The following is a 24597-nucleotide window of genomic DNA, read 5'->3' as shown; positions in this document are numbered from 1 at the left end:
ACCCCGAAGCTGATCACTATGACCGTAATTCGTGTTTTACAAGCCTGTCCGTCTTGTGACCAAAACAGTTTTTGCCGATAACTTTTCGGGCAAGCGTTTCAACCCTATATTTATGGCAAGTAATTCGGAATCAGCGTCCAAAATACATCGAACGAAGCTTATACTATTGAATATTGACATTTTACATACTTTCATGGCCGGGCTCTTTTCTAAACGTTTCAAATATCATCGGCGAGTGATAACTAGCAGAAAGCCCATTCTCCACACCATTCTGTCCTCCTCTAAATAAGCGGGTCTACAATCACCATTTTGCGATTAATTTTGCGATTAAATGATTTTAATCTTATACCTTTCACGGCCAGGTAGCGCAGTTGGTTAGAACGCCATCTTTGCAAATCGTGAGGTTGCGAGTTCGAATCCCACTGTCTGCCTGGTCGTGGGGTGAGCGTCGTTGACGCGGACGTTCAGCTAAGGATCCTGATTGGTCTATGCAGCCCCCCGGTCTACTCAGCCGAATACTCGAGAAATCGGATGTGAGGGTTAAATGAGGAGCTGCACATTGCAGCAAAGTCTCGGGCGAAGAAAGTGTGGTACACACTACCCTAACCGTCACTGGCTAAAACAAATCCTTCGGCTTCCTGTAATTGGCTGGTTGCGCTTGTGTAACAATGTGGCTGTTGGAATACTCCGAAGTAAAATAAGTGTCTTGATAAAACAAAGTCAATGCGAATGAGTGGTAAAGCTTCTAGAATTTTCTATCACAAAACAGAGCGACCAGTAGGCCTAATGGCATCATCCTGCTCGCTGTGTCTTTGGTATTAGTTCCCAAAGTTATCACGTGACTGAACTAAGCCTGTTAAAGCAAAGTGTTAGCCGGCCAACCAATCGTTTTCCAGGACTCTAAATTTCTGGGCCACGTGATAAATCTTGTCACGCGACAGCATAATACAAACCACAAGATCCTGCTATATAACTAGCTAGTGTACCTGAATAATTCATTGGGATTACTATTCGTGCATGCTCTATGCTTCAGACCGAGCAGTCGGACAAGCAGTGTAACTCATTGTCCTGGTAGCCATGTCCCTCAAAATACAGAAGAACGGAGCATACTATGGAGTCCATATTCAATCCACATGAGACTCCTTGTCTAACAGACGGTTAACTTTAAGAGCTGCTTTACTAAGAAACGTGGTACCTTGAATTATTGAAGTGGTGGAATTGCCGGCCCAGTCTACTAGACGCAGCTTACTGTACTAAGAAACTTGGTACCTTGAATTATTGAAGTGGTGGAATTGCCGGCCCAGTCTACTAGACGCAGCTTACTGTACTAAATCCTTGATCTGGAAGATAATTCTGTCCTTTAAGAGTTCTAGTGATCCTGTAGAATTGCAGGTCACTCTATAATATGCAGAGACCACAGTCCAAACGGTATATACTATGTAACTAACTATGGTCCAGTTATGAGGGTTACTTTGATTGTTGATTGGGACTGGCCAAAAAGTGTTAACGGAATAGAAATGTAATGCACAATAATTATGAAGTTGTGAAATTTCTGAAATCCTACGCACCTAATATTATTTATTCATTATTTTTTCTTAATCTTATTATTGTAAGAAAAGATAATGAAAAATGATAATATCCCTACAATTATACGTGCTTATTGTAAGACAATCATAATTTCTCTTTTAAAGTAAAAGCAAATAATTTGAACGTCAAGATTCTAACGAGCCAGGTAGTAAAGACAGGAAAAGTGTGCAACGCGAGATTCGTCGAATTATTATATGTTATACTCATTTTAAGTCATTTCCTTGTAGCCCAATGCGACTGTTTAACTTTAAGTTTATGAAGAATTATGTAATTACAGATAGTGTCATTTCCTTGTAGCCCAATGCAAATGTTTAACTTTAAGATTTATGAAGAGTTATGTAATTACAGAGAGTAGCAGAGAATTTTTGCGTGTGGCTCAAAAACACAATTATTAGACCAAAAATAAGTTTTTGGCCACATGAACGAACACCGATTCAACAATAAGACAACAATAAGACAACATTAAGACAACAATAAGACAACATTAAGACAACATTAAGACAACATTAAGACAACATTAAATGTAGGGTTATGTAGGGTTATGAATGTTGTCAATGGATTCAGCATGACTCTCTCGGCTCCACTCTATAATGCTAAACTTATGGGTATGGGTTTGTCAACATTTAACCTAAGACTTCTGGTGATGACCACGTTATTTCATTGTGACCAGTTATTTGGCTGTCTTTTTGTCAGTTTTACTTCGAAAATAAATGTAAGTCCTGTTCAAGGAGTTAAAACACGAATCGCTGACACATTGCTATTGCACTTTCGCTTTTGAGTACTACTATTAGACGAAGCAAGCCTTAGGTATGCCAGCAAAGAGATTGTAAGATTCAATGGTGAATGATATAGTGAAATAATAGTGAAATAATAGTGAAACAATAGTGAAATAATAATTAAATAATAGTGAAATAATAGTAAAATTATAGTGAAATAATAATGAAATAATAGTGAGATTATAGTGAAATAATAGTGAAATAATAGTGAAATAATAGTGAAATAATAGTGAAATAATAGTGAAATAATAGTGAAACAATAGTGAAATAATAGTGAAATAATAGTGCCACTTGTTCTACGGTGTTCTCCTGGCTTCTTCTAACGCTTACATCCAATACGCTTAGAGAGCATTTCAACATTACATATTTTGTATAGCCTATCGTTGCTGATCATCCCTTTTGGCTACTTGATGTTCAAGATTCTCCTTAGGTGTCGCCGGTGAAGTGTATCAATTAAGTTATATTTGGTGAGCATAATCTGCTCGTGAAATGCAGCAGAAAGTAACTCATTTCCGGTGCTTTCAAGGCGACTGTAGAAATCTATAACAAGTTTTCAGGCTTCGTAGCTTTAGAAGTATTTTGCGTGTGTCTTTATTATACTTACAGTTTATTATACTTACAGTTTTCACTTCTAGTATAGAAATAATGATTAATGATTTTTGTTCTGAGTATGTTGTGAATCATATCACCTAAATTATTTCATAGGGTAGTTCACCGGCCTATTCTGATGTTGCTCTATTTAAAAATTCAGTCGGACTTTGAACCCGTAATTTTTTAATAACCATGCAACAATTTTTTAATAACCATATAACCGGAATTCAAAAAAACGGTATTCTTGGCATTGCTGCAATGGTGAAAAACAAATTTCATTTTCTTGTTTTTTTCTTGAATCAATGATGGAGCAATGTGTTTCCGCTCAAAAATGTATTTCCGCACTAAAATATGTTTCCGCAGTCCGCACTTTAAAATCCTACTAGAAGAGCAGATTGGGAGATAACAGTTCCCAGAAACTCATCATAATAATATTGCTATAATCGACTGTTTAGCACTTTGCGCCAGGATCGTTATATATTACGTTATTGGTATGTTATACAATTTTAAAACTGTCAATACTACTATAATAGTATATTTTAATGTTGCCATGGGGTGGCAAGTCCCCATACATCGTGGTCCGGTAGTTTCATTGCGTCTTAATATAAGAACAATTTTATATCATGAATAGGATGTTGATGAATTGAAACGTAGAACAATACCCAGCCATATCTTGGCATCTCGCCAACCGTTGTCATTCCCCGCATAATTCATTCTACTGCGTTACATCTCAACGTATGTTTTTATTTTGATATGTTAGGACTGGATTAAGCTAAAAACAAAGGGCCTCAGGCCTGCCATGATTTCAAATTATTTCCACCAGTATCTGTGCGCATTATTCTGCGGCCTCTACGTGTCGTCATCTCGCATAACGTAAGAATAGGTGCTGGGCATGTGCACATTTGCAGTTTTCCAGACATTGATTGGGTTAATATATACTAACAAGTAATTTTGGGATTAAAGGGTTAGTTCAAGCTCAAAATTAGCTTGTAATTATTAATACAATAGTTCCTGTTAGCAGAGCGAAACTGATATATGAATGTGCCAATAATGTGGTAATAATTTGCACTTTAATTTATTTACTGATGGTCCCATAATTTGCAAAGCTTTTCTCAATATGTATTACTTATATAACTACAAAGTATTACTACAAAGTATGATAACCGTCTCAACCGGGTAGAATAAGGAAAATATTCCAGATAAGGAAAATAAACCAAAAATGTACAGCTACGGTCGCTCCCCTGACTCTTGTTACTTGATTGGTCTGATCGGCGGCACGTGACAAAATACTCGTTGGTGATTGGTCTGATCGGCGGCACGTGACAAAATACTCGTTGGTGATTGGTCTGATCGGCGGCACGTGACAAAATACTCGATGGTGATTGGTCTGATCGGCGGCACGTGACAAAATACTTGTTGGTGATTGGTCTGATCGGCGGCACGTGACAAAATACTCGATGGTGACTGGTCACTCGATGATGAACCACAAATCGACCCGTTCAGATCATAATTTAATTGTGATTTTTGGATTGTTGGTTTCTTAGTGGTTCTTAGTCGACGATTGCCTTTATCTTTTCTTTCAGTTTGTCTATCCCACAACTCTACTTGAACCCTTTAAGTTATAAGTTGAACTTCAGGATCAAAATATTGACCGTACGGGTATCGGCCTTACAAAATGACAGGCCTCACAAAATGACAGCCCACATAGACAATGCTGTAGCTTAGGTTCCCTATACATTGAACCCTATTCCTTTTACTGTATGAAAGAAAAAGCATTAATTAACACTTCCCAAGGAATGATAATGACATAGAATCTATATTTCTTACATAAATATGGACGTTTTTGCTGTTCAGTCATTGCCCCGCCTAACTGTTACCCAGAATGGAGACCAAAGTTTAGAATTTAACCCCAGAAAACCAGGTACTACCATGACTTATGTCAATCAAAGACTACTCTGGTCAAATAAAAAAACTGATTTAGTGACTTTTGTAGAAGAAATGACAAAAAAATGACCTAGCCTCACAAAATGACAGTGTTATGCCTCACAAAATGACAGTTTTATTTTATGATACAAAGATGGCATATTTATATTGGATGCCCCTTGCCTAATTATTGGTATTCTTAAACCCAGTAAGCTTATGATGAGCCTTAATGTGTTTGTTTGATCATCAATTTTGATCAAAATGCCTCACAAAATGACACCGAAAAGCCTCACAAAATGACAATGTTTCAGATTGAATTACTTTCATCATCTAAAATGGATCAGGAACAGTCAATACAAGAAGGAGTTAAAAATAATCATAATCTGACAGTTAACAATCAAGTAGCATTAAAAAAGTGCAGTTCTGATATCAAAACTTTGATTTCAAACTCTTTGATTTCAAACTCTGAATTCAAAACTCAACGAAATAAAGCTTCTATTTTGTGAAAGCAGAGAGTAATAACAACTCCTAAAACATGTCAAACGTTAACTAAACACTGAAAAGTGATCTATCCAGTCATAGAAAATATCAAATATAACCAAATACTGTGTTCAAGTATGAAAACAAAAAATGATTTTTACGCCTCACAAAATGACATTTTTAAAATTTTTTCAAAGTACAAAAAATGTTCCTTTTTTAATATATTCTGGTAAAAACAGAACTGGTATAATATAAACAACATATATATCTAACAGTAAGACACGTGAAAGAATAATGAAACTTTTTCCCAAATCGGATTTGAAGTGATGCCGTTTTGGGTTGTCATTTTGTAAGGCACTATCTCACGCGAAATTGCCCAACTTTTTTTAATCATCCTTTTTCCTGTAAAAGCTATTCTAATCTTCAATCTATTATATTTATCTAACTGTCCTAGGTGAAATCAAATTTCTATAGGCTGCTGTTAAAAAATGACAGCCGTGACGAAATTGTCATTTTGTAAGGCATGTTTTTTTGGAAGATTTCAATGATGACAATTTTTATCGCAAAATTTACGGTTTTTTAATCAAATCAACCCCCGGGAAGAAAAATATACCTGTTGAACTACCTATCTGGATAATAAAACATGAACAAAACTCATTTTTGTGCATTTCAGAGCCATCTCCTTTTTCGTGTCATTTTGTAAGGCCGATACCCGTATTAGTATTACTTAGTAAAACATGCATTTAAGATGTAAGGAAGATATTTGGTTCTGAAACCAAGTTATATTCTTGACTTCTTGCGTTGTTGCTCGAAAACGTCTGCAATTGTTCCCTCAACTGCTCTTCGTTTTCTTTTGGCAAACCAAAAACTCATCAAATTGCGACTCCTATCTTCCTCTGCAACTTCCAAACTTCCAGGTAATTTCTATAACGTGCATTTTTCGTTTCCCCCGAGAAATTTCTGCAGTCTTAATTATCTCATCGTGCAACTAAAATATGTTGAGTTTAGCAACAGTTGTTATTTTGCTAGAGGCCATAGGTATTAGGTATTAAATACCACACAGATACCGCTATAAGATAAAGTTGTACTGTTGAGAGTTCATTAAATACCACACAGATACCACTATAAGATAAAGTTGTACTGTTGAGAGAAGCCATTTTATTGTACCCTAGGATTATGCATATAATAAGTATGAATAGAGCGATATGTGTACTTTGTGCCGTTTACTGTCTTTATTGTTAGGTGCGTCTTCTGTAGCACTGTACTGAAACTATTAAAAATCAAGTAATAATGGTACAAACTTGTTACTTCATCGTGCTGTAGGTGACACATGTTTTGTTGTAGGTTACACATGTTTTGTAGGTTACACATGTTTTGTTGTGTAAGGGATCATTCATATTACGATAATTACTCTTTCGTAGTTAATTATTAAGCAGTTAGTAGTAGACTATTTTGTATTATTACTATTAGATCTAGTTATACATGACTTTATATCATATTTTATTGATCTGAGGTATTGCCAGATCCCAGTTAAATTTGTAAAATCTGCACAATAGCTATATCATAGCTGTATACTGTATAGTGTATAGTGTATAGTATATTAAGTGGCTAATAATTCCCATAATCTGGCGAGTGTAATATGTGAACACGTACCGTATTTCTATGATGTACCTGGTACAATATATCTGGTGCAAAATGCCCTGATCACATTCAGTTGCACTGCATTATTTAATTGGTGGCTCATTTTTGCTAGACCATGTTATCGCTCTACCGATATTCCGAGCTCGTTATATTTGCCGGTTCATTTCGTTATTGCTGATTAGTTTTTATTATCAATTATTACCCACTGAAAACCTACCCCGGGGATTGGAAAGACTTGCCAAATATTTTCTGAGCAACCTAACCAGCCTTTATATAATCAGGTTATTGTAGTACATGTGTAATCATGTTCGTTCTACTAATTAGAAAATTAGAGGGACTACTGTTGCAGATAAATTGGTCTTTTAGCAGTCCCTGCAGAATCTTATCTTTTAGTGCCGCCTGCTCCTGAGAAAATGTAATTGTTCGTTTAATTGAGTTAATTTGATGCCACAGAGCACTTGCTCATGCAGATTGCAGATTGTGTGTATTTAGCTTTGGTGACAAAGAAACTGACAAAATATGCTCCGTGGATGTGCGAGTTGAGTTTTACGCGACGTTGCCTGCTGCTTATTTTTGGAAACATTTTACAAATGTTATTTATATATCTCGCAACAACTTGTTCAGTGTTCAGTTAACATTACTTGAAATTTGTTTCATATGGTTTTATCAGTTTATTTTATCAGTTTATTTTCTACCATCAAAATTGGCAGCGAAACATATTCATGTCTAAATATTTTCCAAGTGCAATGTAATGAAAGAGAAGTTGTGAACTGAATTAGTCCAATATTTCGATGAGCCGAATTTGTATTTTAATCTTCCTGACATCTTTCCTCGTCCAAAACAGCTCACAAGGTACGTCTTTACAATTTAAGTTGGAGAAAAAACGTTTGATCTGAACGTTTTTTAGTCGACAAGCTACCTCAGCCTGAAAATGAGTTGGCGAGAGTCTGATTGTTGTGATTAATAGTCTGATCGTTCTGATTAATAGTCTGATCGTTCTGATTAATAGTCTGATCGTTCTGATTAATAGTCTGATCGTTCTGATTAATAGTCTGATCGTTCTGATTAATAGTCTGATCGTTCTGATTAATAGTCTGATCGTTCTGATTAATAGTCTGATCGTTCTGATTAATAGTCTGATCGTTCTGATTAATAGTCTGATCGTTCTGATTAATAGTCTGATCGTTCTGATTAATAGTCTGATCGTTCTGATTAATAGTCTGATCGTTCTGATTAATAGTCTGATCGTTCTGATTAATAGTCTGATCGTTCTGATTAATAGTCTGATCGTTCTGATTAATAGTCTGATCGTTCTGATTAATAGTCTGATCGTTCTGATTAATAGTCTGATCGTTCTGATTAATAGTCTGATCGTTCTGATTAATAGTCTGATCGTTCTGATTAATAGTCTGATCGTTCTGATTAATAGTCTGATCGTTCTGATTAATAGTCTGATCGTTCTGATTAATAGTCTGATCGTTGTGATTAATAGTCTGATCGTTCTGATTAATAGTCTGATCGTTGTGATTAATAGTCTGATCGTTCTGATTAATAGTCTGATCGTTCTGATTAATAGTCTGATCGTTCTGATTAATAGTCAGATCGTTCTGATTAATAGTCTGATCGTTCTGATTAATAGTCTGATCGTTCTGATTAATAGTCAGATCGTTCTGATTAATAGTCTGATCGTTCTGATTAATAGTCTGATCGTTCTGATTAATAGTCAGATCGTTCTGATTAATAGTCTGATCGTTCTGATTAATAGTCTGATCGTTCTGATTAATAGTCAGATCGTTCTGATTAATAGTCTGATCGTTCTGATTAATAGTCAGATCGTTCTGATTAATAGTCTGATCGTTCTGATTAATAGTCAGATCGTTCTGATTAATAGTCTGGCCTAACTATTTTCTTTCTATCCTTCATCCTCCAGCTCATTACCTGCTTCCCATTTTAACCACAGCTGCATCAAACGAGAAACTTAAAACAGTTCAATTTCACAGTACATATCAATAAGTCATACTCTACTTTAAATCTTTTGGTTGATTGAACATTTGGTTGATTTGACGTTATTGATTTATCATCTTGCGATTTTAATTCATCTTACTACAGGGTGAGTTGAAAATAGTGTGTGGAAAGTAAATGGCTCTAATTTTTTTAACAAATGAAATTTCCACTTAATTTTTGCATATTTAGGTAATGAAAATATATAAATATTATAATAATACAATAAAAATACTTAATAATTAATAATTTGCTCAACCCATCGTCCTTTATTAGCTAGGACATGTTGATAACGTGTAAGAGAATTGTCTATAGCCGACTTGACTGTATTAAGGGGGCAGGGGGGTCTTCATGGAAATGTTCTCAAAATCGACTTTTTAGTAGTTTCTGATAGAGGGGAGTAATATCTATCAGATGCTTTTGATCCCATGGAAAAATATCGTTCCTAGCCGAAATTAATGCCGGTCAAAGGTCAGCGCGTGTGTGGTTATTGTATTGCGCGAGCGATTTTTGATCGCGTGCCCTGAAAATCGAGTCTAAAAATCTATCTCCTCCTACATTTTTTGAGCAATCACCCTGAAACTTTCAGGATATGTTCAAGGGATCATTTAAAAGAGATGAGCCTGACAGAATTTTGAGATAGGCCTTTAAAAAAATTTTTATTCGATTTTTAAAATCTTGGACCTCGTTTTTTTATGGTTTTTCGAGGTCTACGATTTTCAAAATCGAATGAAATTTTTTTAAAGGCCTCTCTCAAAATTCTGTCTGGCTCATCTCTTCTAAATGGTCCCTAGAACATATCCTGAAAGTTTCAGGGTGATTGCTCAAAAAATGTAGGAGGAGATGGATTTTTAGACTCGATTTTCAGGGCACGCGATTTGAGAACCCCATTAGGACGAATTTACGAATTTTTGGAAAACTGCCAAAAATCAACCAAATTATGAGTTAGAATCAAATGAGAGGCAAGAATGAAATTTGTAACGTTGATGAACTGATAGCAGTTCACCTTTTTACTTTCCACACACTATTTTCAACTCACCCTGTATATATAAAGCGAGACGATATAATATGTGCCCATCCTTGGAGAACCCGGTAAATGTCCTTGCTGTACGGCAGTGTTAAACAAGGAACTGAAACCGAGGGGTTCCGTTCAGGCCCTTCACACTTTGTTTCTGTCTAGTTCTAATGTACCGGCACAATAGTGACTTTAATATATAATCAAAAGTACTAGCCTGATGATTTATCGCGGCTGTTCTCATCTGAAACTATGCTTGGTGTAGCTCGTTGGGATAGTATAAGAATTCTGGTTCCTATAGTTGGGAATGAGGTAGTTGTCTGTTCACAGATCGCCCTCTAACCTTACAAGGAAATATTTCCTGTAGATCCTTGGTATATAACCAACATTTGACAGAGCATAGTGTGGAGTGAGCTATGTGCCCATCCTTGGAGAACCCGGTGAATGTCCTTGCTGTACGGCAGTGTTAAACAAGGAACTGAAACCGAGGGGTTCCGTTCAGGCCCTTCACAGTTTGTTTCTGTTTAGTTCTAATGTACCGTCACAATAGTGACTTTAATATATTATATTATAATATATGGATCCGTGCCATTTTACTGACACCACGGCATCAACTTTAACGCGACTTTCCGCAAAAACCGTAAAAGATATACAACTTAAACTTTTTTGACTGGTTCAAATGCTTTTATGCTTTTCAAATCAGCATGAAAAAATAAAAAATCGGCCATGAAATAAGACATTTAGTGCCCAAAATTTGAATCCCTAAGCGATTTAAATAGGTAATAATTATTTTAGTCTCTTGAGTCTTGACACCACTTTAGGGTTATACGGGTTCCTGCTAGTATGTATAATGTATATAGTATATAGTATACAATATATTATATACATCTCCCGTCTGTGATACCTAGAAACCAATCGGGTTCCTAGCGGAGTCGGCTCGTGTAACCTGACTGGCAGTTTACCAGAACCTCCTATACTACTAGAGTACCTATACTGATTAATAAATCAGTAAATGGTCCATTCTGGAACTCTAGTCTGTCATGAGTACAATTTGAACTTTGAGATCCTGCATTTCCACGTTATATTACATAAAACCTGGTACTTATAAATAAGTAAAATAAGTAAAATAAGTAAAATAAGTAAAATAAGTAAAATAAGTAAAATAAGTAAAATAAGTAAAATAAGTAAAATAAGTAAAATAAGTAAAATAAGTAAAATAAGTAAAATAAGTAAAATAAGTAAAATAAGTAAAATAAATAAAATAAGTAAAATAAGTAAAATAAGTAAAATACGTAAAATAAGTAAAATAAGTAAAATGTACGTTATAACAATATAATATTTGATCGCAGAGGATAAAGCGGACTGCACGTCTGGACAGTTTTACGATCAAGACACCAAGAACTGTACAATATGTGAGTTTACCTCCGGTACCCTTTACAGTGAAGACGGTGCTGAAGAATGTATACTATGTCCTAATAATGGTGCTAATTGCAGTGAGTCCAGAACATCGCTATTCTTATTTTCATTTCCAATACTGTGATTTGATAGCATTGACGACATTATCAGTTCATCACATCATTGTTATTTAGACTTTATATTAAATCATGATTTATCCCTCTGAATTCTTTGAAACGAATAATTTACAGTGCATCTGGTTTGATTCAAAACTTTCATAAAATAATGCAGAAATACACAAAATAGAAACTTGAATAAAACAAAATGGCGACAAATAAAAGAATTTTTAAGCCTTTTGAAGATTGGCAATCAATATATTTTATTTGAATCTTAAAATTGGATTCTTTATAGTTTATACATAGTTCTTTTCACACTACTGAGTAATAGTATAAGTAGTGTTGTAAACACCGTTTATTATTATTAAAATAAAAAACAACTCCCACACCTTCAGGATATAAATAATTGTATTAAAAAGTTAAAAGTATATATTGACCCTTATATTTTCCAGTTTGTGATACGACTAGCCCGGTGCACTACCTGCCAGAAGGACGAAATATCAGCAAACTAGAGAAGTTCTGTTTTACTGAAGATGACCAGCTCATCTGCTCCCGGGATTGTTACATTCAGTCACGACACGCTCTTAAGGTAACTTCCTGATCACTGATCAGCTCTCTCTCTCTCTCTCTCTCTCTCTCTCTCTCTCTCTCTCTCTCTCTCTCTCTCTCTCTCTCTCTCTCTCTCTCTCTCTCTCTCTCTCTCTCTCTCTCTCTCTCTCTCTCTCTCTCTCTCTCTCTCTCTCTCTCTCTCTCTCTCTCTCTCTCTCTATCTATCTCTCTCTCTCTCTCTCTCTCTCTCTCTCTCTCTCTCTCTCTCTCTCTCTCTCTCTCTCTCTCTCTTCTCTCTCTCTCTCTCTCTCTCTCTCTCTCTCTCTCTCTCTCTCTCTCTCTCTCTCTCTCTCTCTCTTCCTGTCCCTCCCCCTTATATTCAATAACCAATAACCATGGTCCATATTTATTCCCCCAATATCCAGATGCTTTTTTCGTGAATCTTTTCGGCTCTTCAAATCATAAATACACATTCTTATGGCGACGATATGCTTTCAGGGCTGTGATATCAACTGTGATGAAGAACTAAACATTTTAGACTGCAATTGTGATAATAACATAAGAACAAAGGAGTCATGTTTGAAAAGGAAAAACTTTACAAAAGTGTGTTTTCAAAATGGTTAGATTCCGTCAATCACTCAAAATTTGAGTTTTGTCTATTCTGAAGTTTACTATGGCATGTAAAGGTATTTGAACAAAATTTCAAAACTTTAAATTCTAAAACTTTGAATGTTAAAACAAATAACACCGATATCTTTCCCACCACGCAGAATGTGATGGACCGAGATACTACGACGAGGTTCTGGGTCCGGAGCTACTGGCAACCCTCGCCTCCTGCTACACACAGTACATGGCTAATAACACGTGCAGTAAATCAGAGTGCGCGCAGGTGCTCTCCGCTTATCTTCCTGATCTGCAGACGTGCAATTGTTATCATACCTATACTTTTAAAAACCAAGTTTCCGACGGGACTGCGGACTGTGAAGGTTATTTATTTATTTAATTAATTAATTAAATTTTGGTGAATAATGTCATCAAATTTAAACAGGTTAGGTATTAACCTTGATTAATGGGTTTGATGTCCATTTGATGTTTTATTTAATTTGTACGCCACGAAATTATTAAAAGCCTAACTTCTTATCAGGTCGAAGAGATTTCTTCATCCAGATGGAGAATTTGTGCACAGACGAACCTTCTCATACCAGTCTCACTCTTATCATAATAATAATCATGGTGGGAGTATTCTTAACAATTGGTAGTCTGTTACTCGGACGATGGTCTGCGGTTAATTATGCAAGGAAGCGTGAGTTTAATTTCCAAGTGATTATTACAATTTATCAGGCGCGGTCAATCGAGGTTTTAATGTACATACAATTTTTACAATTTGAATCAGACTAAGAATTTCTTTGCCATTTGCTATAATACTTACATAACAGGGTTATTTGACAAGACAGGGTTTGAAAATTTTGGCATTGGCAACATGATTTGATTTGAAACTTTTACAAAATAGCAAGTATACAAATGTACAGCAATTCGAACAAACATATAAAATGGGCCGAAATGTATAAATGCTAAAAAGCGTGGGTCAGTGAAACAAGTACAGAGGACAACTTTCAGAACAGGAGTTTTTTGGCCGCCCAAAGTCTCAATAACATCACCTCCACCTAGTAATAAAATTATGAAACGTGAAAAGTGTGAAACAATCAAATAATAATGTATTTATATAATATAATTGTCTCTCAAATACAGATAACGTCCGTAAACTCTTAAAATACTCCTACAAGTACATATTATACTGATCGGTGTCCGAGAAACATGAATTACGTCATCATGGTGCCTTCTTAACCCGGCTACAGACCTTCCCGTTACGGATGTAGTGGTCGAGATGAGTCTCTTCAGCCCTCTTCTTCTTCAGGTCAGTTACCACGTTCTTCCTTGCTGCACGCTCTTCACTGGATCTATCAGGACAGATCCATACATCTTTGTGTGCATCAGCCATCCTCAGTCTCCCTGTTTTCATCAGAATCTGATGAACTGCTGTTGAGCTTGGGACGGTGATCTTGACTGGTCGGATAGCCGTGATACCTGGCCTCTTCCAGCCGACTCTAGTCGCTTCAAAATGAGGTTTCTCCCCGATCTCCTCCAATACTGCGGTAACCAGAGCTGGAAGCTGTTCTCCATCCTCTTCTTTCAGTCCAAACACTATCAGATTCTTGCTCCTGTCCTCCTCTGCAGCCACACTCTTCATTACATTCTTCAGAATTTTACTGTTGCAGACCGCGCCATTTGTGCTGTTCTTTTGTACAGCGGCACTGTAGCTCTTAATCCCTGTCTCCACCGTTGTTTGTACTGTCTCTTCAACTGACGTCTTAAACAACTGTAGTTGTTCGTCCTTCTGCACTAGGAACTGGTCCTGCAACCTGACTATCTTTTCCTTGTCTGCTAGTGCTTCCGTCTTGAGGCACTCAACGATTTCCATCATAGCGCTCATCTGACTACTCTGCCGTCGTACGAGGTCTGCTGCTTGCATAACCCAGTTTGCCATATACCTTTTATAGATAGACGGAGACATGAGTATTTCTTGGTCCATATCTCCACGAATTTCGAAGTTTTCTAATTTCAGTAGACTTGCCATCGAAGTGAACCATCTATCTGCACAGCCCTCTACATCTTCCTTTTCTTCATAGTTGAAATCCTTGAGTTTCTTCTGAGATCGGGTCAAATGTAAATCATCCTCCGTGGTGTACATTGTATAGTAATGTACAAGTATACACACGCAAAGGCTTACTACGCGGTAGCAGCAAACTGACATCTCTAATTCTTAAACTTCTTGACATCTCTAATTCTTAAACTTCTATCTGCTCAGTGAAGAAAAGCGGAAAAATCGGCAAGATAATCCGATTTGTTGACTGGCAAAATATAACTCCCCTGGGAGCAGCTGGGTTAGTGTACGAACAGGAAATCAATAAATGTTCAAATAAAAAGTTCAACGCGGACATGTTACACAACAAAGAGGTATATTTCTTTATATTTATAAATTATTATTCTCTATAATATTATATTAATACTAGATAGCTATTAGGAAGCTAATAGTATTTTTTGATAGTAAGTTTTTATCGCATCAAAAAATATCCGTCACAACCGAAGATACAGCCGAATTAAAACACGTTAAACATTTAAAATGCAACCTTTTGCTTTTTACCTAATTTGCACGTGGGCGGTCGTACATACATTCTACAGACAGACAGAAATAATTCTTTGAATTATAATAATGACTAGAAAACCCGTGGTCACAGGAAGGAAGCTAATAGTATTTTAGTATATTCACACTGTAGGTCACGATTGTGAGCATATGTATTTGATATTACTTTAGAGCTCTGCAAGAGATCTGGTTCTTTCAACTTAATTTATTTCTAAGAAAACAAGATCAATTCTGTTTTATAAATTCATAAAACAGAATTGATCTTGTTTTCTTAGAAGTAATAAAGTTGAATTTTATTACGTTTAAAGATAAGGCCATCGGTCCCTTTTTAGTTCCCGGATTCATAAAACGCTTAATTCTGTTTCACGTAACTTGAGTCAATAATCATGTCATCATGAGGTGCTCCGTTATGAATACTGCTGATAAACGGATATTAAATATCACAATTGTGGAAAGTAGGACCTTCTCCATTTGTATTGTCTCGATTTCACTTGTAGTTTGTCCGGTTTTAAGACCTCAGAAATTGTCTGACCTTTACTCTGATAATGCTTCTAGAATAATACTCAGCTATGACTCTACTTGATTAGGGAACTTTACGCTGATTGGATTTGAAGGGTGTCACAAGAGAGAGAAACTGGATAATTATAGTTATTATATAATTTTAAAAATATAGCTGTGATCGTTCTATATGATACTTGATATACTTGTATAAGCCGTTACAGTATCAGAATGTAAGACGTATTTCAGAGCATGTTCACTATGATAAAATGATTGTGAAAGTGAACTTAAAATAACCTAACTAGACCAACATTACTAGGTTGTGGCATGGTGATGGAGAGAATTACTCCTTTAACGTCAGCAGAAGTCTCAGAAAATTCATCCATATTCAAGACCCATCTGAGTTTCATTGAGAAAAATTGGCTTAAAATGGTCGATAATGTAATCGTAGATACTTATCAATCTTCAACCAACCATATCTTCTCTGGCATCCTTCACCTTAATTCTGATAAGCAAGTTAGTAGCTGTGACTTCCTCATCGACGATGAGGCATCCTTGGAAGAGATTGATGATTTCTTAGAGAAGGTCCTTGATGACAATACTATTACAAATCTCGCTTGGTTATTCACAACCAATTTACAGTCAAAGCATTTTGATTATGTACTCAAAAAGTTTAAGCAAAGATTTGATGGCAAACATAGTGAAAATCCCCTTCGATTTGATCACAATATGTTCATTTCACCAACTTCAAAACCCGAGGAAATTACTGTGCCACAAGGCTATATGCTTGGTCCATTGCTAGAGGCTCATGCTGATGTCATGACGACCCAGTGGGCTCTGGATATTGGTTTCAATAAGGATTTTAATCTTAAACCTATTGTATTGGCGAACATAACGGAGAGACCATGCTTTGGTATTTTCACAGAAAGTGATCCAACTACACCGATTGGTTGGATGTGTCTTTACTCTGGTGGTAGTATCGGAATGTTACATGTAAAGGAGGCCCACAGAGGTAGAGGGCTAGCTAGAATCCTCGTTAGGAATACTCTGAAGAGAGTTCAGGAAACCCACGGAATGGAATGTCGGTTACATGCTTGTGTGAAGAAGGGGAATGCTGCGTCCATGGGTTTGTTGTTGTCAGAGGGGTGGCAACTTCAACCTTTTAACTACAAAAAAATGTTCTTTCGTAATAGTTGATGAGTGGTCTTCCTCCGCAATAGTTTTTACGATTACTAGATATATTGGGATCTTAAACGAGACATTCTTAAAGACTGTGCTGTTACTCCCTTTTACATTCTAGATGAATATCTTCATACTTTATATTTTCTAAGTTGTTCTTGTTGCTGAATGTCATATGATGCGAATAAATGGATCTGAGGGTATGTCCGAGACATTTTGCCATTCCATGTTGTTATAAAGTATGTGTTAAGAGTTTTTTCGATTGCTGTTATACTTAAAAAGTTCTGAATTAGTCAGTTTGTTAGTATCGATCATAAGTTTATAATTAGTTTTTTATTATTAATCTTTGTTTTCTTTGTGTTCCATTATTTCTGGTGGGAACGCTTTGAAACAAGTCTATATTATGGTATGGCCACTCTTGATATAGATAAAACCACTCTAACTTTTCTTCGCAAAAAAATTGGATGGAAAAAATTTCTGTGAAATCATCTATGACTAGACCTACGGAGTCAATTTTTGATATTTATGGCACATTTGTGGCACATTTGTGGAACGCCCCCATTTTTGCCCCAATTTGTGGCACGCTTGCCGTCATCTATGTCTGACTGTTTTAGAGTAGTTGGGTGTATGTGTTTGTCATATAATTATTACTAATTACAGTAGTTACTATGAAGGTAGACCAATAATATTAGGTCGTAATTTAAACCATCTTAAAACGTTTTAGGCCCCTATCTATATCTGACCTAATACTAAATACTTGCTAAATTCCTAATAATTGATTTCAATCATAGTTTTTAATAGTTAAAGTCATAATAAATTAGGCTATGGTAGAATAAAACTGGTAGGTAATTGGTAAAAGGTAAATTACAAGATGGGGGCAGAGCCACAAAAACCGAGAATGCACATGTTTTTGGTACTTTTATCGCGGGCGCGGAGTAATATTAGATGATGTTGATAGCGCGCGTGATAAAACCTTAAACCATGTGGTATATTATGTACGTATGTACCGCGTATGATATGTACGTATGTATGATGTATTTATTAATTCTTTTAATTTGAAGGATCCATATTTCTGCACAACTCGATTAGCAAGTCGATAATGTATCGATCGACCAATTATTTGTCTTAAATAATTAGTTAATCTGTTAAAATAATGCTGCTCAACGTTTTTCAGATTCTCCTGCGGGTTCAATTCAGTTTGTTAGGAGGTTTTGGTATCCAGTCCCAGCATGTCGTGCTGAAGATTTTCTCAGAATCACAGTCAGAACAGCAAGGAATTGAACTTGGAATATTTAACTCAATATCTAATAAAGAGAAGTGAGTTTACTCTTCGCAAATTATTTTTATTGTGATTATGAGTTAACTAAAAAAGCTTGGTCACTACAGTTCCAAGGTATTTAATATTTATCCAAACAACTGATTGGGTAACTTTGAAGTCTACCACTACTTTTTTTGTAACTTGTTGGTATGCACTTATTTGCAAACTTAGAGATGAGATACAGTTATAGTACACTCATCTCATTTTAACATTGGAGTTTGGACCTAGAATGAAATCCCAAAAATTTTCCTTCTCTTCCCAAATAATGGGTAAAATCGTCAGAGGGGACCGGGACTTTGGGCTTGATACGAAAAACGCTTTTTCCCGAAAGTTGAAATTTAATCTCACTTCCCAAGTAGCTTTGTTTCACTCCTCGTGCTAGAATATATAGAAACGCGAAACATCCTTGGCACGATACGATTTTTTTTCCTTCAATTATTCGTTCAGAAACAATCTTGAAAATATCTTATCTTGAATTTTCGAGATTTATCCGCTGAATACTAACCATTTATGTTTGCCAGGGCTAACAAAAGCAACATAATAGCAGTTTATGGTCCGCCAATGAACGTGGACAATTCCGACCTGATAAGATTTTTAGAAACTCTTATTGAAAAATCCAAGACTTGCGCAGCCTTAAAAGATGTGATTGAAAGGAATTATATTGGTTGTACTGGAGGTATTCGTGATAAAATAGAAACTCCTCGATGCAAGTAAGCGTACTGTTAAAGGAAATTAATTTCATTTTAATATCAGGAGTCAGGAATGTTACTATCTGTTAATCTGAAATTTACGCATCAGAATTGCTGATATTTCTCTTTTAATAAAATAACCTGACAGTGATTTCTAATGCTACTCCCAGGTATATCATGATGAACCACTGTAACGAATTATCTCTCACCGAGTTTATTAAAACACGACGTCTCACTCTTGACTTAGCGAAAGATCTCGCCAAAGATCTCGCTAAAGCTCTGGAGTACCTACATGAGGTGAGGATTTGTCGAGATGAAGATAAAAAACTGAAATAAAACTTTTTTAGGATGTGTTAAACAGGCGAATCTTATCGTTGATAAACTTAATCAAGATTTATCACAAGGTACCACCTGACAGATTATGGTCTCGATTCATTTCTGAATCCCCATAATTGACAATTTGCTCACAAAATTTTGTAATTTCAGGTAAACGAGCCGACTATAGTACATTGTGATGTTAAACCAGACAATATTTTTGTAAAGAGCCGCAAAACGACATCATTCATTCTCGGAGACTTTGGTTTTGCGGAAAGGTATGAAAATCAGACATTTACCCTAAGAGGTAGCACGCCCAGTTACGTCCCTCCAGAATGGTATTTGGGGCATTTGGACACTAAAATTAGCGATACTGCAGACCCACTCGAGCTTCAGCTACGAAATGATCGCGTTTCTGAACTCCAAAAGAGACTTTTTAGAGAACGCAGTGACAGACCCTGCAAAATAGACATTTACTCTTACGGGCTGATCATCTGGTTGTCACTACACAATAAAACTGAACCGTGGACTGAGGAATCTTCCATTGACTGGAAACAGTACCTTCATGATCATAATCAAAATCAAAACAACCACAGAAACAGAACCTCGAAAGAGGTATTTCTCAGAGACCTATTTAACGATCCTGATAAGTTTGAAACCAGACCAACATGTCGAGAAGATGAAGTTTTGAACAATAACCCAGAATCTAAACTATTGCTTGAGCTTGCGAAAGATTGCTGGCAAGTTGATTCTGGTCAGAGACCATCATCATCAGAAATTCTTCAGAGGGACGTTTTTAGGGGTAAGTCAAGAAGATGTCATTATCAGAATAGTGCGGTTTAAATGATAAAATCGTTGAACTGCACGATATAAATTTACTGTTTCAGTATATTAATATAATAGCTATGTTTCGAGCTCCGTTGAAATTGAATTGATTTTTTATTCATATTAAATATGTTAAACTTAAACATAATAAAGATGTCTAAAACCATCAGTCAAAATATCTCGAAAAAGTATCGACGAGTGCGCGGCTCCCCCTGTATCGTAGAAACTTTACTATAGTGAAACGACGATGGGGGGTCACGAGAAATCGTAACACTGTAATAAGGCCGGGCTATGACTCACAAGATACGAGCTTTTAAAAAATTGTTCTTGGTCCTCGACTTCACATAGCCATCTGCCATGTGTCTAAGCGTACTGCGCGCTACTGCAAGCGAGAGGGCTCTGGTTAGAGCAAGTCCTCGACTAAAGCCGTAAATGACTTAGTTACTGGGCTGCACGCCGTGCATCAAATAATGTTTTTCGCAACTACAAATTAGATCATCGTTAGATCGGTGCGATCCTTGTATCACGTCGTGACCCCCATCGTCGTTTCACTATATTGTAGAATTTCTACGATACAGGGGGAGCCGCGCACTCGTGCGCGGCGGGTCATACAACGTATGACAATGCGATCCAGCACTGGGCCGCACCTTACTCAGCCTTACCCAGCCTGTCATTCCACCGAATCTCTACTCGGTTAATGAACATAATAGCCTGAGCTGTCCCCAGGTAAGGCCGCGCCGAGCTGAATTGTCTAAAAATTAATATTTATGGCTCGCCTCTCTCACTCTCACAGGAAAAATAATTTCAATGCACGCCCCGTGGATTGCTCTAACCAGAGCCCCCTCGCTTGCAGTAGCTTGAAACAAGCGCGTCACGCAGTACGCGTAGACACATGGCTATGTGAACCCCGTGGAGGGAATAGCGCGTAGATATAGAGTAAAGCAGTTTGGAGCGCAGGTCAGTAGTGGGTTATAAGCAATACTAGGGGGTGCACGATAAAAATAAACTTGCTCGGATTTTAAAAATTTTTGTACCACTGTTTTCTAGAGACTGTGAGAATTGTCACAATACTAAATTTGTCATACCTTTTTGGAAAGATCAGTGAGTTTCGCCTAGGTGCCATATTTGATGGTGCGCGGCTTTTGGAGCAAAAGTAGCTGTAAAAGTCGCGTAATTTGACCAAATTCGTCCAAATTTGACCATTTTTGTCGTATTATTCGGATTTATCTTCAGTTCCTTAAATGGGATCATTCTAGAAATTGGCGACGACCTTCCAATAGGGCTTTTACAACTGTCCGAAAAATTTGGTGGATGTCGGAGTTGATATAGTGATCAAAATTGGGCAAAATACGCTGCTTTTAGCTGTAACATAATGTCTGATGGTTGGATATGCTTTAAATTTTTCGGACACTTTCCTTGTAAGTCTATGATAGTCTATGTAATAAGCGCCATGAGTTGGCACAGAATTTTTTGTCTCTGATTTTGATAAATTTGGTACCAAAAGTTGCCTCTACGTGTGAATAATGCAAATTCACCGTGTAGCAAAATAACGTCGAGCTATATGTGGGCCTCCTGTGCACTACAAGAATGTACAAAGGACGAAAAATGGGTAATTTATTGCTTAAAATGCCTCTAACTCCTAAAATATTGAATATTTTGAAATAATTCTTACAGTATCGTAATGAGCTTAGTCAGACGCAACTTTGGGTACCAAAATTATAATATTTGAAGCACCAAATTTTTCAAAAATTTGTTCAACATTTCACACAAGGGGGGACCCTTGTGACTGTGTTCAGATTGAAAAATTTTGAAAATAATTTTCCTTTAAATCTTAAAATATTAGTACTAAAAGTTGTGTCTTGATGAGCTGATTACGATGCCATAATAATTATGTGATAATAACTGAAAATGTGAAAGTTATAGGCCAAAAACTAAAAATTTGCGCGAAAAAAGCACGCGCGGCGAACAAGCGCCGTGTAGCATTTTTAGCGAAAATTGCTACACGGTGGATTTATTTTATTCTCATTTTTAGACAAATTTTGGTACCAAATTTATCGAAATCGGAGAAAAAAAGTTCTGTGCTCGCGCTTGGCGCTTATTACACTGACAATGAGTAAGCTTACCAATTTTTGTTGCAATTGGAGGTCGGGAAGGATACTCAATATCTATTTGTTTGAAGAAAATTGTGCTGGCCGAAATTAGCGCTAAAAAACCATCCTACAGTCGGCACGCGCGGCTCACTGTCGATGGCGCACTACCTAGCAATACACTTTTATCCAGCCTGCTAGTTCATTGCTTGCTACTCCAATCACTTATGCGAGAAGCTTTGCTACACGTTGTATACCTCTCGTGCACGCGAAGCTTTCACGCCGGCCGGCCGGCGAGAGACACACGCTACACGTTGTATTGACCATTGTTAATGATCTGGCCCGGCGCGCGCTACTTCGTAGCACTTGCCATCGGGCCAACATTTCGAGAAGAAAGCGGCGCGCGCTACTTCGAAGAAATTTAGACGAGTAAGATCCGTCAACACGTTGTATACCTCTCGTGCACGCGAAGCGTGCACGCTGGCCGGCCGGCGCTCTAAAGGGTTACAGCGTGTGTCAAGAGGAGCTCGAAAACAGCGCCGCGCATTGGGATTGTTTTGTAGCGCGATGTGTTACTGGGCCGCGCACTCGCCACTCAATTATGCTTCTCGCAACCACGCTAGATCGGCGAAATGCGCTACTGGGCCTCGCCGAGCTGCGACGTATTGACATCGTCAATTAAGGATTGATGTGCCAGGTAAAATAAATCAACAATAAACAAAATAGTTTAAAAAATTTGAGGCACATTTGTAATAATTTTTGCAATGTTTTTCAAACATTTTTAACAATCATAGACTGTGTATTTTTAAACAAATTCGTTTAATATAATTTGTAATTCCAGGCCGGCCATTGTAACGTATGTTGACAAATTATGGTATATTTGATTTTAATTATTTAATATTTTGTATTTTCAATGTGGTATTTGGCTAATAGTGTTATCAACAATCAAAATGACAAACAGACAAATGTTCGATCAATTTTATGTTAGCAACATCAAATCAGCCACTGTATACGAATTAATGAATAAGGAAACTAATATAGAACAATGTCAAATGAGTTGATGAGCAACTTAATTGACGATGTCAATTCATCTCAGCTCGGCGCGGCACAGTAGCGCATCTCGCCGATCGCTGTGAGAAGCCTCATTGAGTGCGCGGCGCGGCACAGTAACGCATCGCGCTACAAATGAGCAACTCAAGTATACAAAATTATTTTAAAAGAAAATTTGTTTCACTAATATTAACCTATGCACTTGTATCACGTCGTGACCCCCACGGTCGTTTCATTACTGGGCCGCGCTCAGCCTGTCATTCCGCCTAATCTCTATTCGGTGTTATCTCTATTATGTTTATGAACATGATAGCCTGAGGTCCCCAGGTAATCGTTTCACTGTATCTTACGATACAGGGGGAGCCGCACTCGTGCGCGGCGGGTCATACAACGTATGACAATTATGCACGCTGCCATACCATACATAATTAGAAAATACAATAGCCTTACGCCCAATATATCAGATGAGTAGGGCCTGTCAAAATATATTGATTAAAGCTTTTCTTCCTGAGAGAGTAATTTACCTTATTGGAAACTGGCCTACGAGTAGATGTTAAGAACTTTTGTGTTTGACTAATTGTAAGATAAACCTAGAGAGAGTTGTATCATGAAAATAGTTTATTGTGATCATCATCATTGAAAGTCCTAGATTTAGATCTAGAGTCCTAGATTTGTTTGTGTAAATTTTGTAGATATTTTGTTGTACTATTTTATATTGTATACAATTTTACGGACGAAATGATCCCAGGGGGGACTCTCAACCCACCGCTTCGGCGGGTAGTTGATGCACCGATCACAAGCAAGAGCCACTTTGGTCTACTTGCTGTGAGGTGTCTCAGCTACATGGGTTGGGGGTCCCCCCTGTTTTTCTTTTTTTTTCATCATCATTGAAAAGTGTCTGATAGGAAGTTGAGTTGAAGAAAATTATTATTTTGAGAGTAAGAGTGAGCACCATTATTATCTGTGGTTTCATGATTCATCCCTATCTAGCAAAGAAGAAGTTTATTCGTTTGAACTAGGGCCTTTGGGCCTAAGTGGGAACGTCTAATTTTATAACTATTTGATTTTTTAAGGTATTTTTAAATCAAGATATTATGTTAATAGTTAATAATAGTTAATAGTAATAGTTAATAGTACTATGTTTACAGTATGCACTGAAGGGGTATCTTAGGAATTTTCTTGAACCTTTAACAGGTACCCCTCCTCATTTAACCCTCAATTATGTATCATTGTGTTTTGATTTGATTCATGATTTATATGGTAATATTATCTTAACCATTTGGTTAAATGTACACTTTGTCATAAGTTTTAACCTCAAACTCTTTGTAATATTTTATATATTAACTCTTTTCCACTTAAA

The 24597-nt window shown here is 36.8% G+C and overlaps 3 protein-coding genes across 3 annotated transcripts in view; 2 read left to right on the top strand and 1 right to left on the bottom strand.

Annotated features, from left to right (window-relative positions):
• LOC134812690 (cytochrome b-245 heavy chain-like) overlaps positions 1-12652 on the top strand; it is a 28357-nt gene extending 15705 nt beyond the window's left edge. Inside the window, exons 5-7 of the mRNA XM_063820196.1 lie at positions 11364-11507; positions 11978-12114; positions 12573-12652. Of these exons, the coding sequence (XP_063676266.1) occupies position 11364 (1 nt within the window). The 3' untranslated portion in view covers positions 11365-11507; positions 11978-12114; positions 12573-12652. The remainder of the gene's footprint in view (positions 1-11363; positions 11508-11977; positions 12115-12572) is intronic.
• The window catches only part of LOC134812179 (uncharacterized), a 284121-nt gene that overhangs the window by 236607 nt on the left and 22917 nt on the right, over positions 1-24597 (bottom strand). The gene's annotated exons all lie outside the window — the stretch shown is intronic.
• On the top strand, positions 12748-24408 carry LOC134812395 (uncharacterized). The gene is made up of 9 exons (XM_063819793.1): positions 12748-12760; positions 12845-13060; positions 13219-13377; positions 14941-15089; positions 18128-18270; positions 18793-18981; positions 19131-19257; positions 19447-20077; positions 24386-24408. The coding sequence occupies exons 1-9, from the start codon at positions 12748-12750 to the stop codon at positions 24406-24408; spliced, it is 1650 nt and encodes a 549-aa protein (XP_063675863.1).

Source organism: Bolinopsis microptera, chromosome 3 (assembly GCF_026151205.1).
Source record: "Bolinopsis microptera isolate Bmic1 chromosome 3, MBARI_Bmic_1.0, whole genome shotgun sequence".
In the NCBI taxonomy this organism is placed as follows: domain Eukaryota; kingdom Metazoa; phylum Ctenophora; class Tentaculata; order Lobata; family Bolinopsidae; genus Bolinopsis; species Bolinopsis microptera.
The sequence above is the reverse complement of the archived record's forward strand: the minus strand, read 5'-3'. Positions and strand labels throughout refer to the sequence as shown.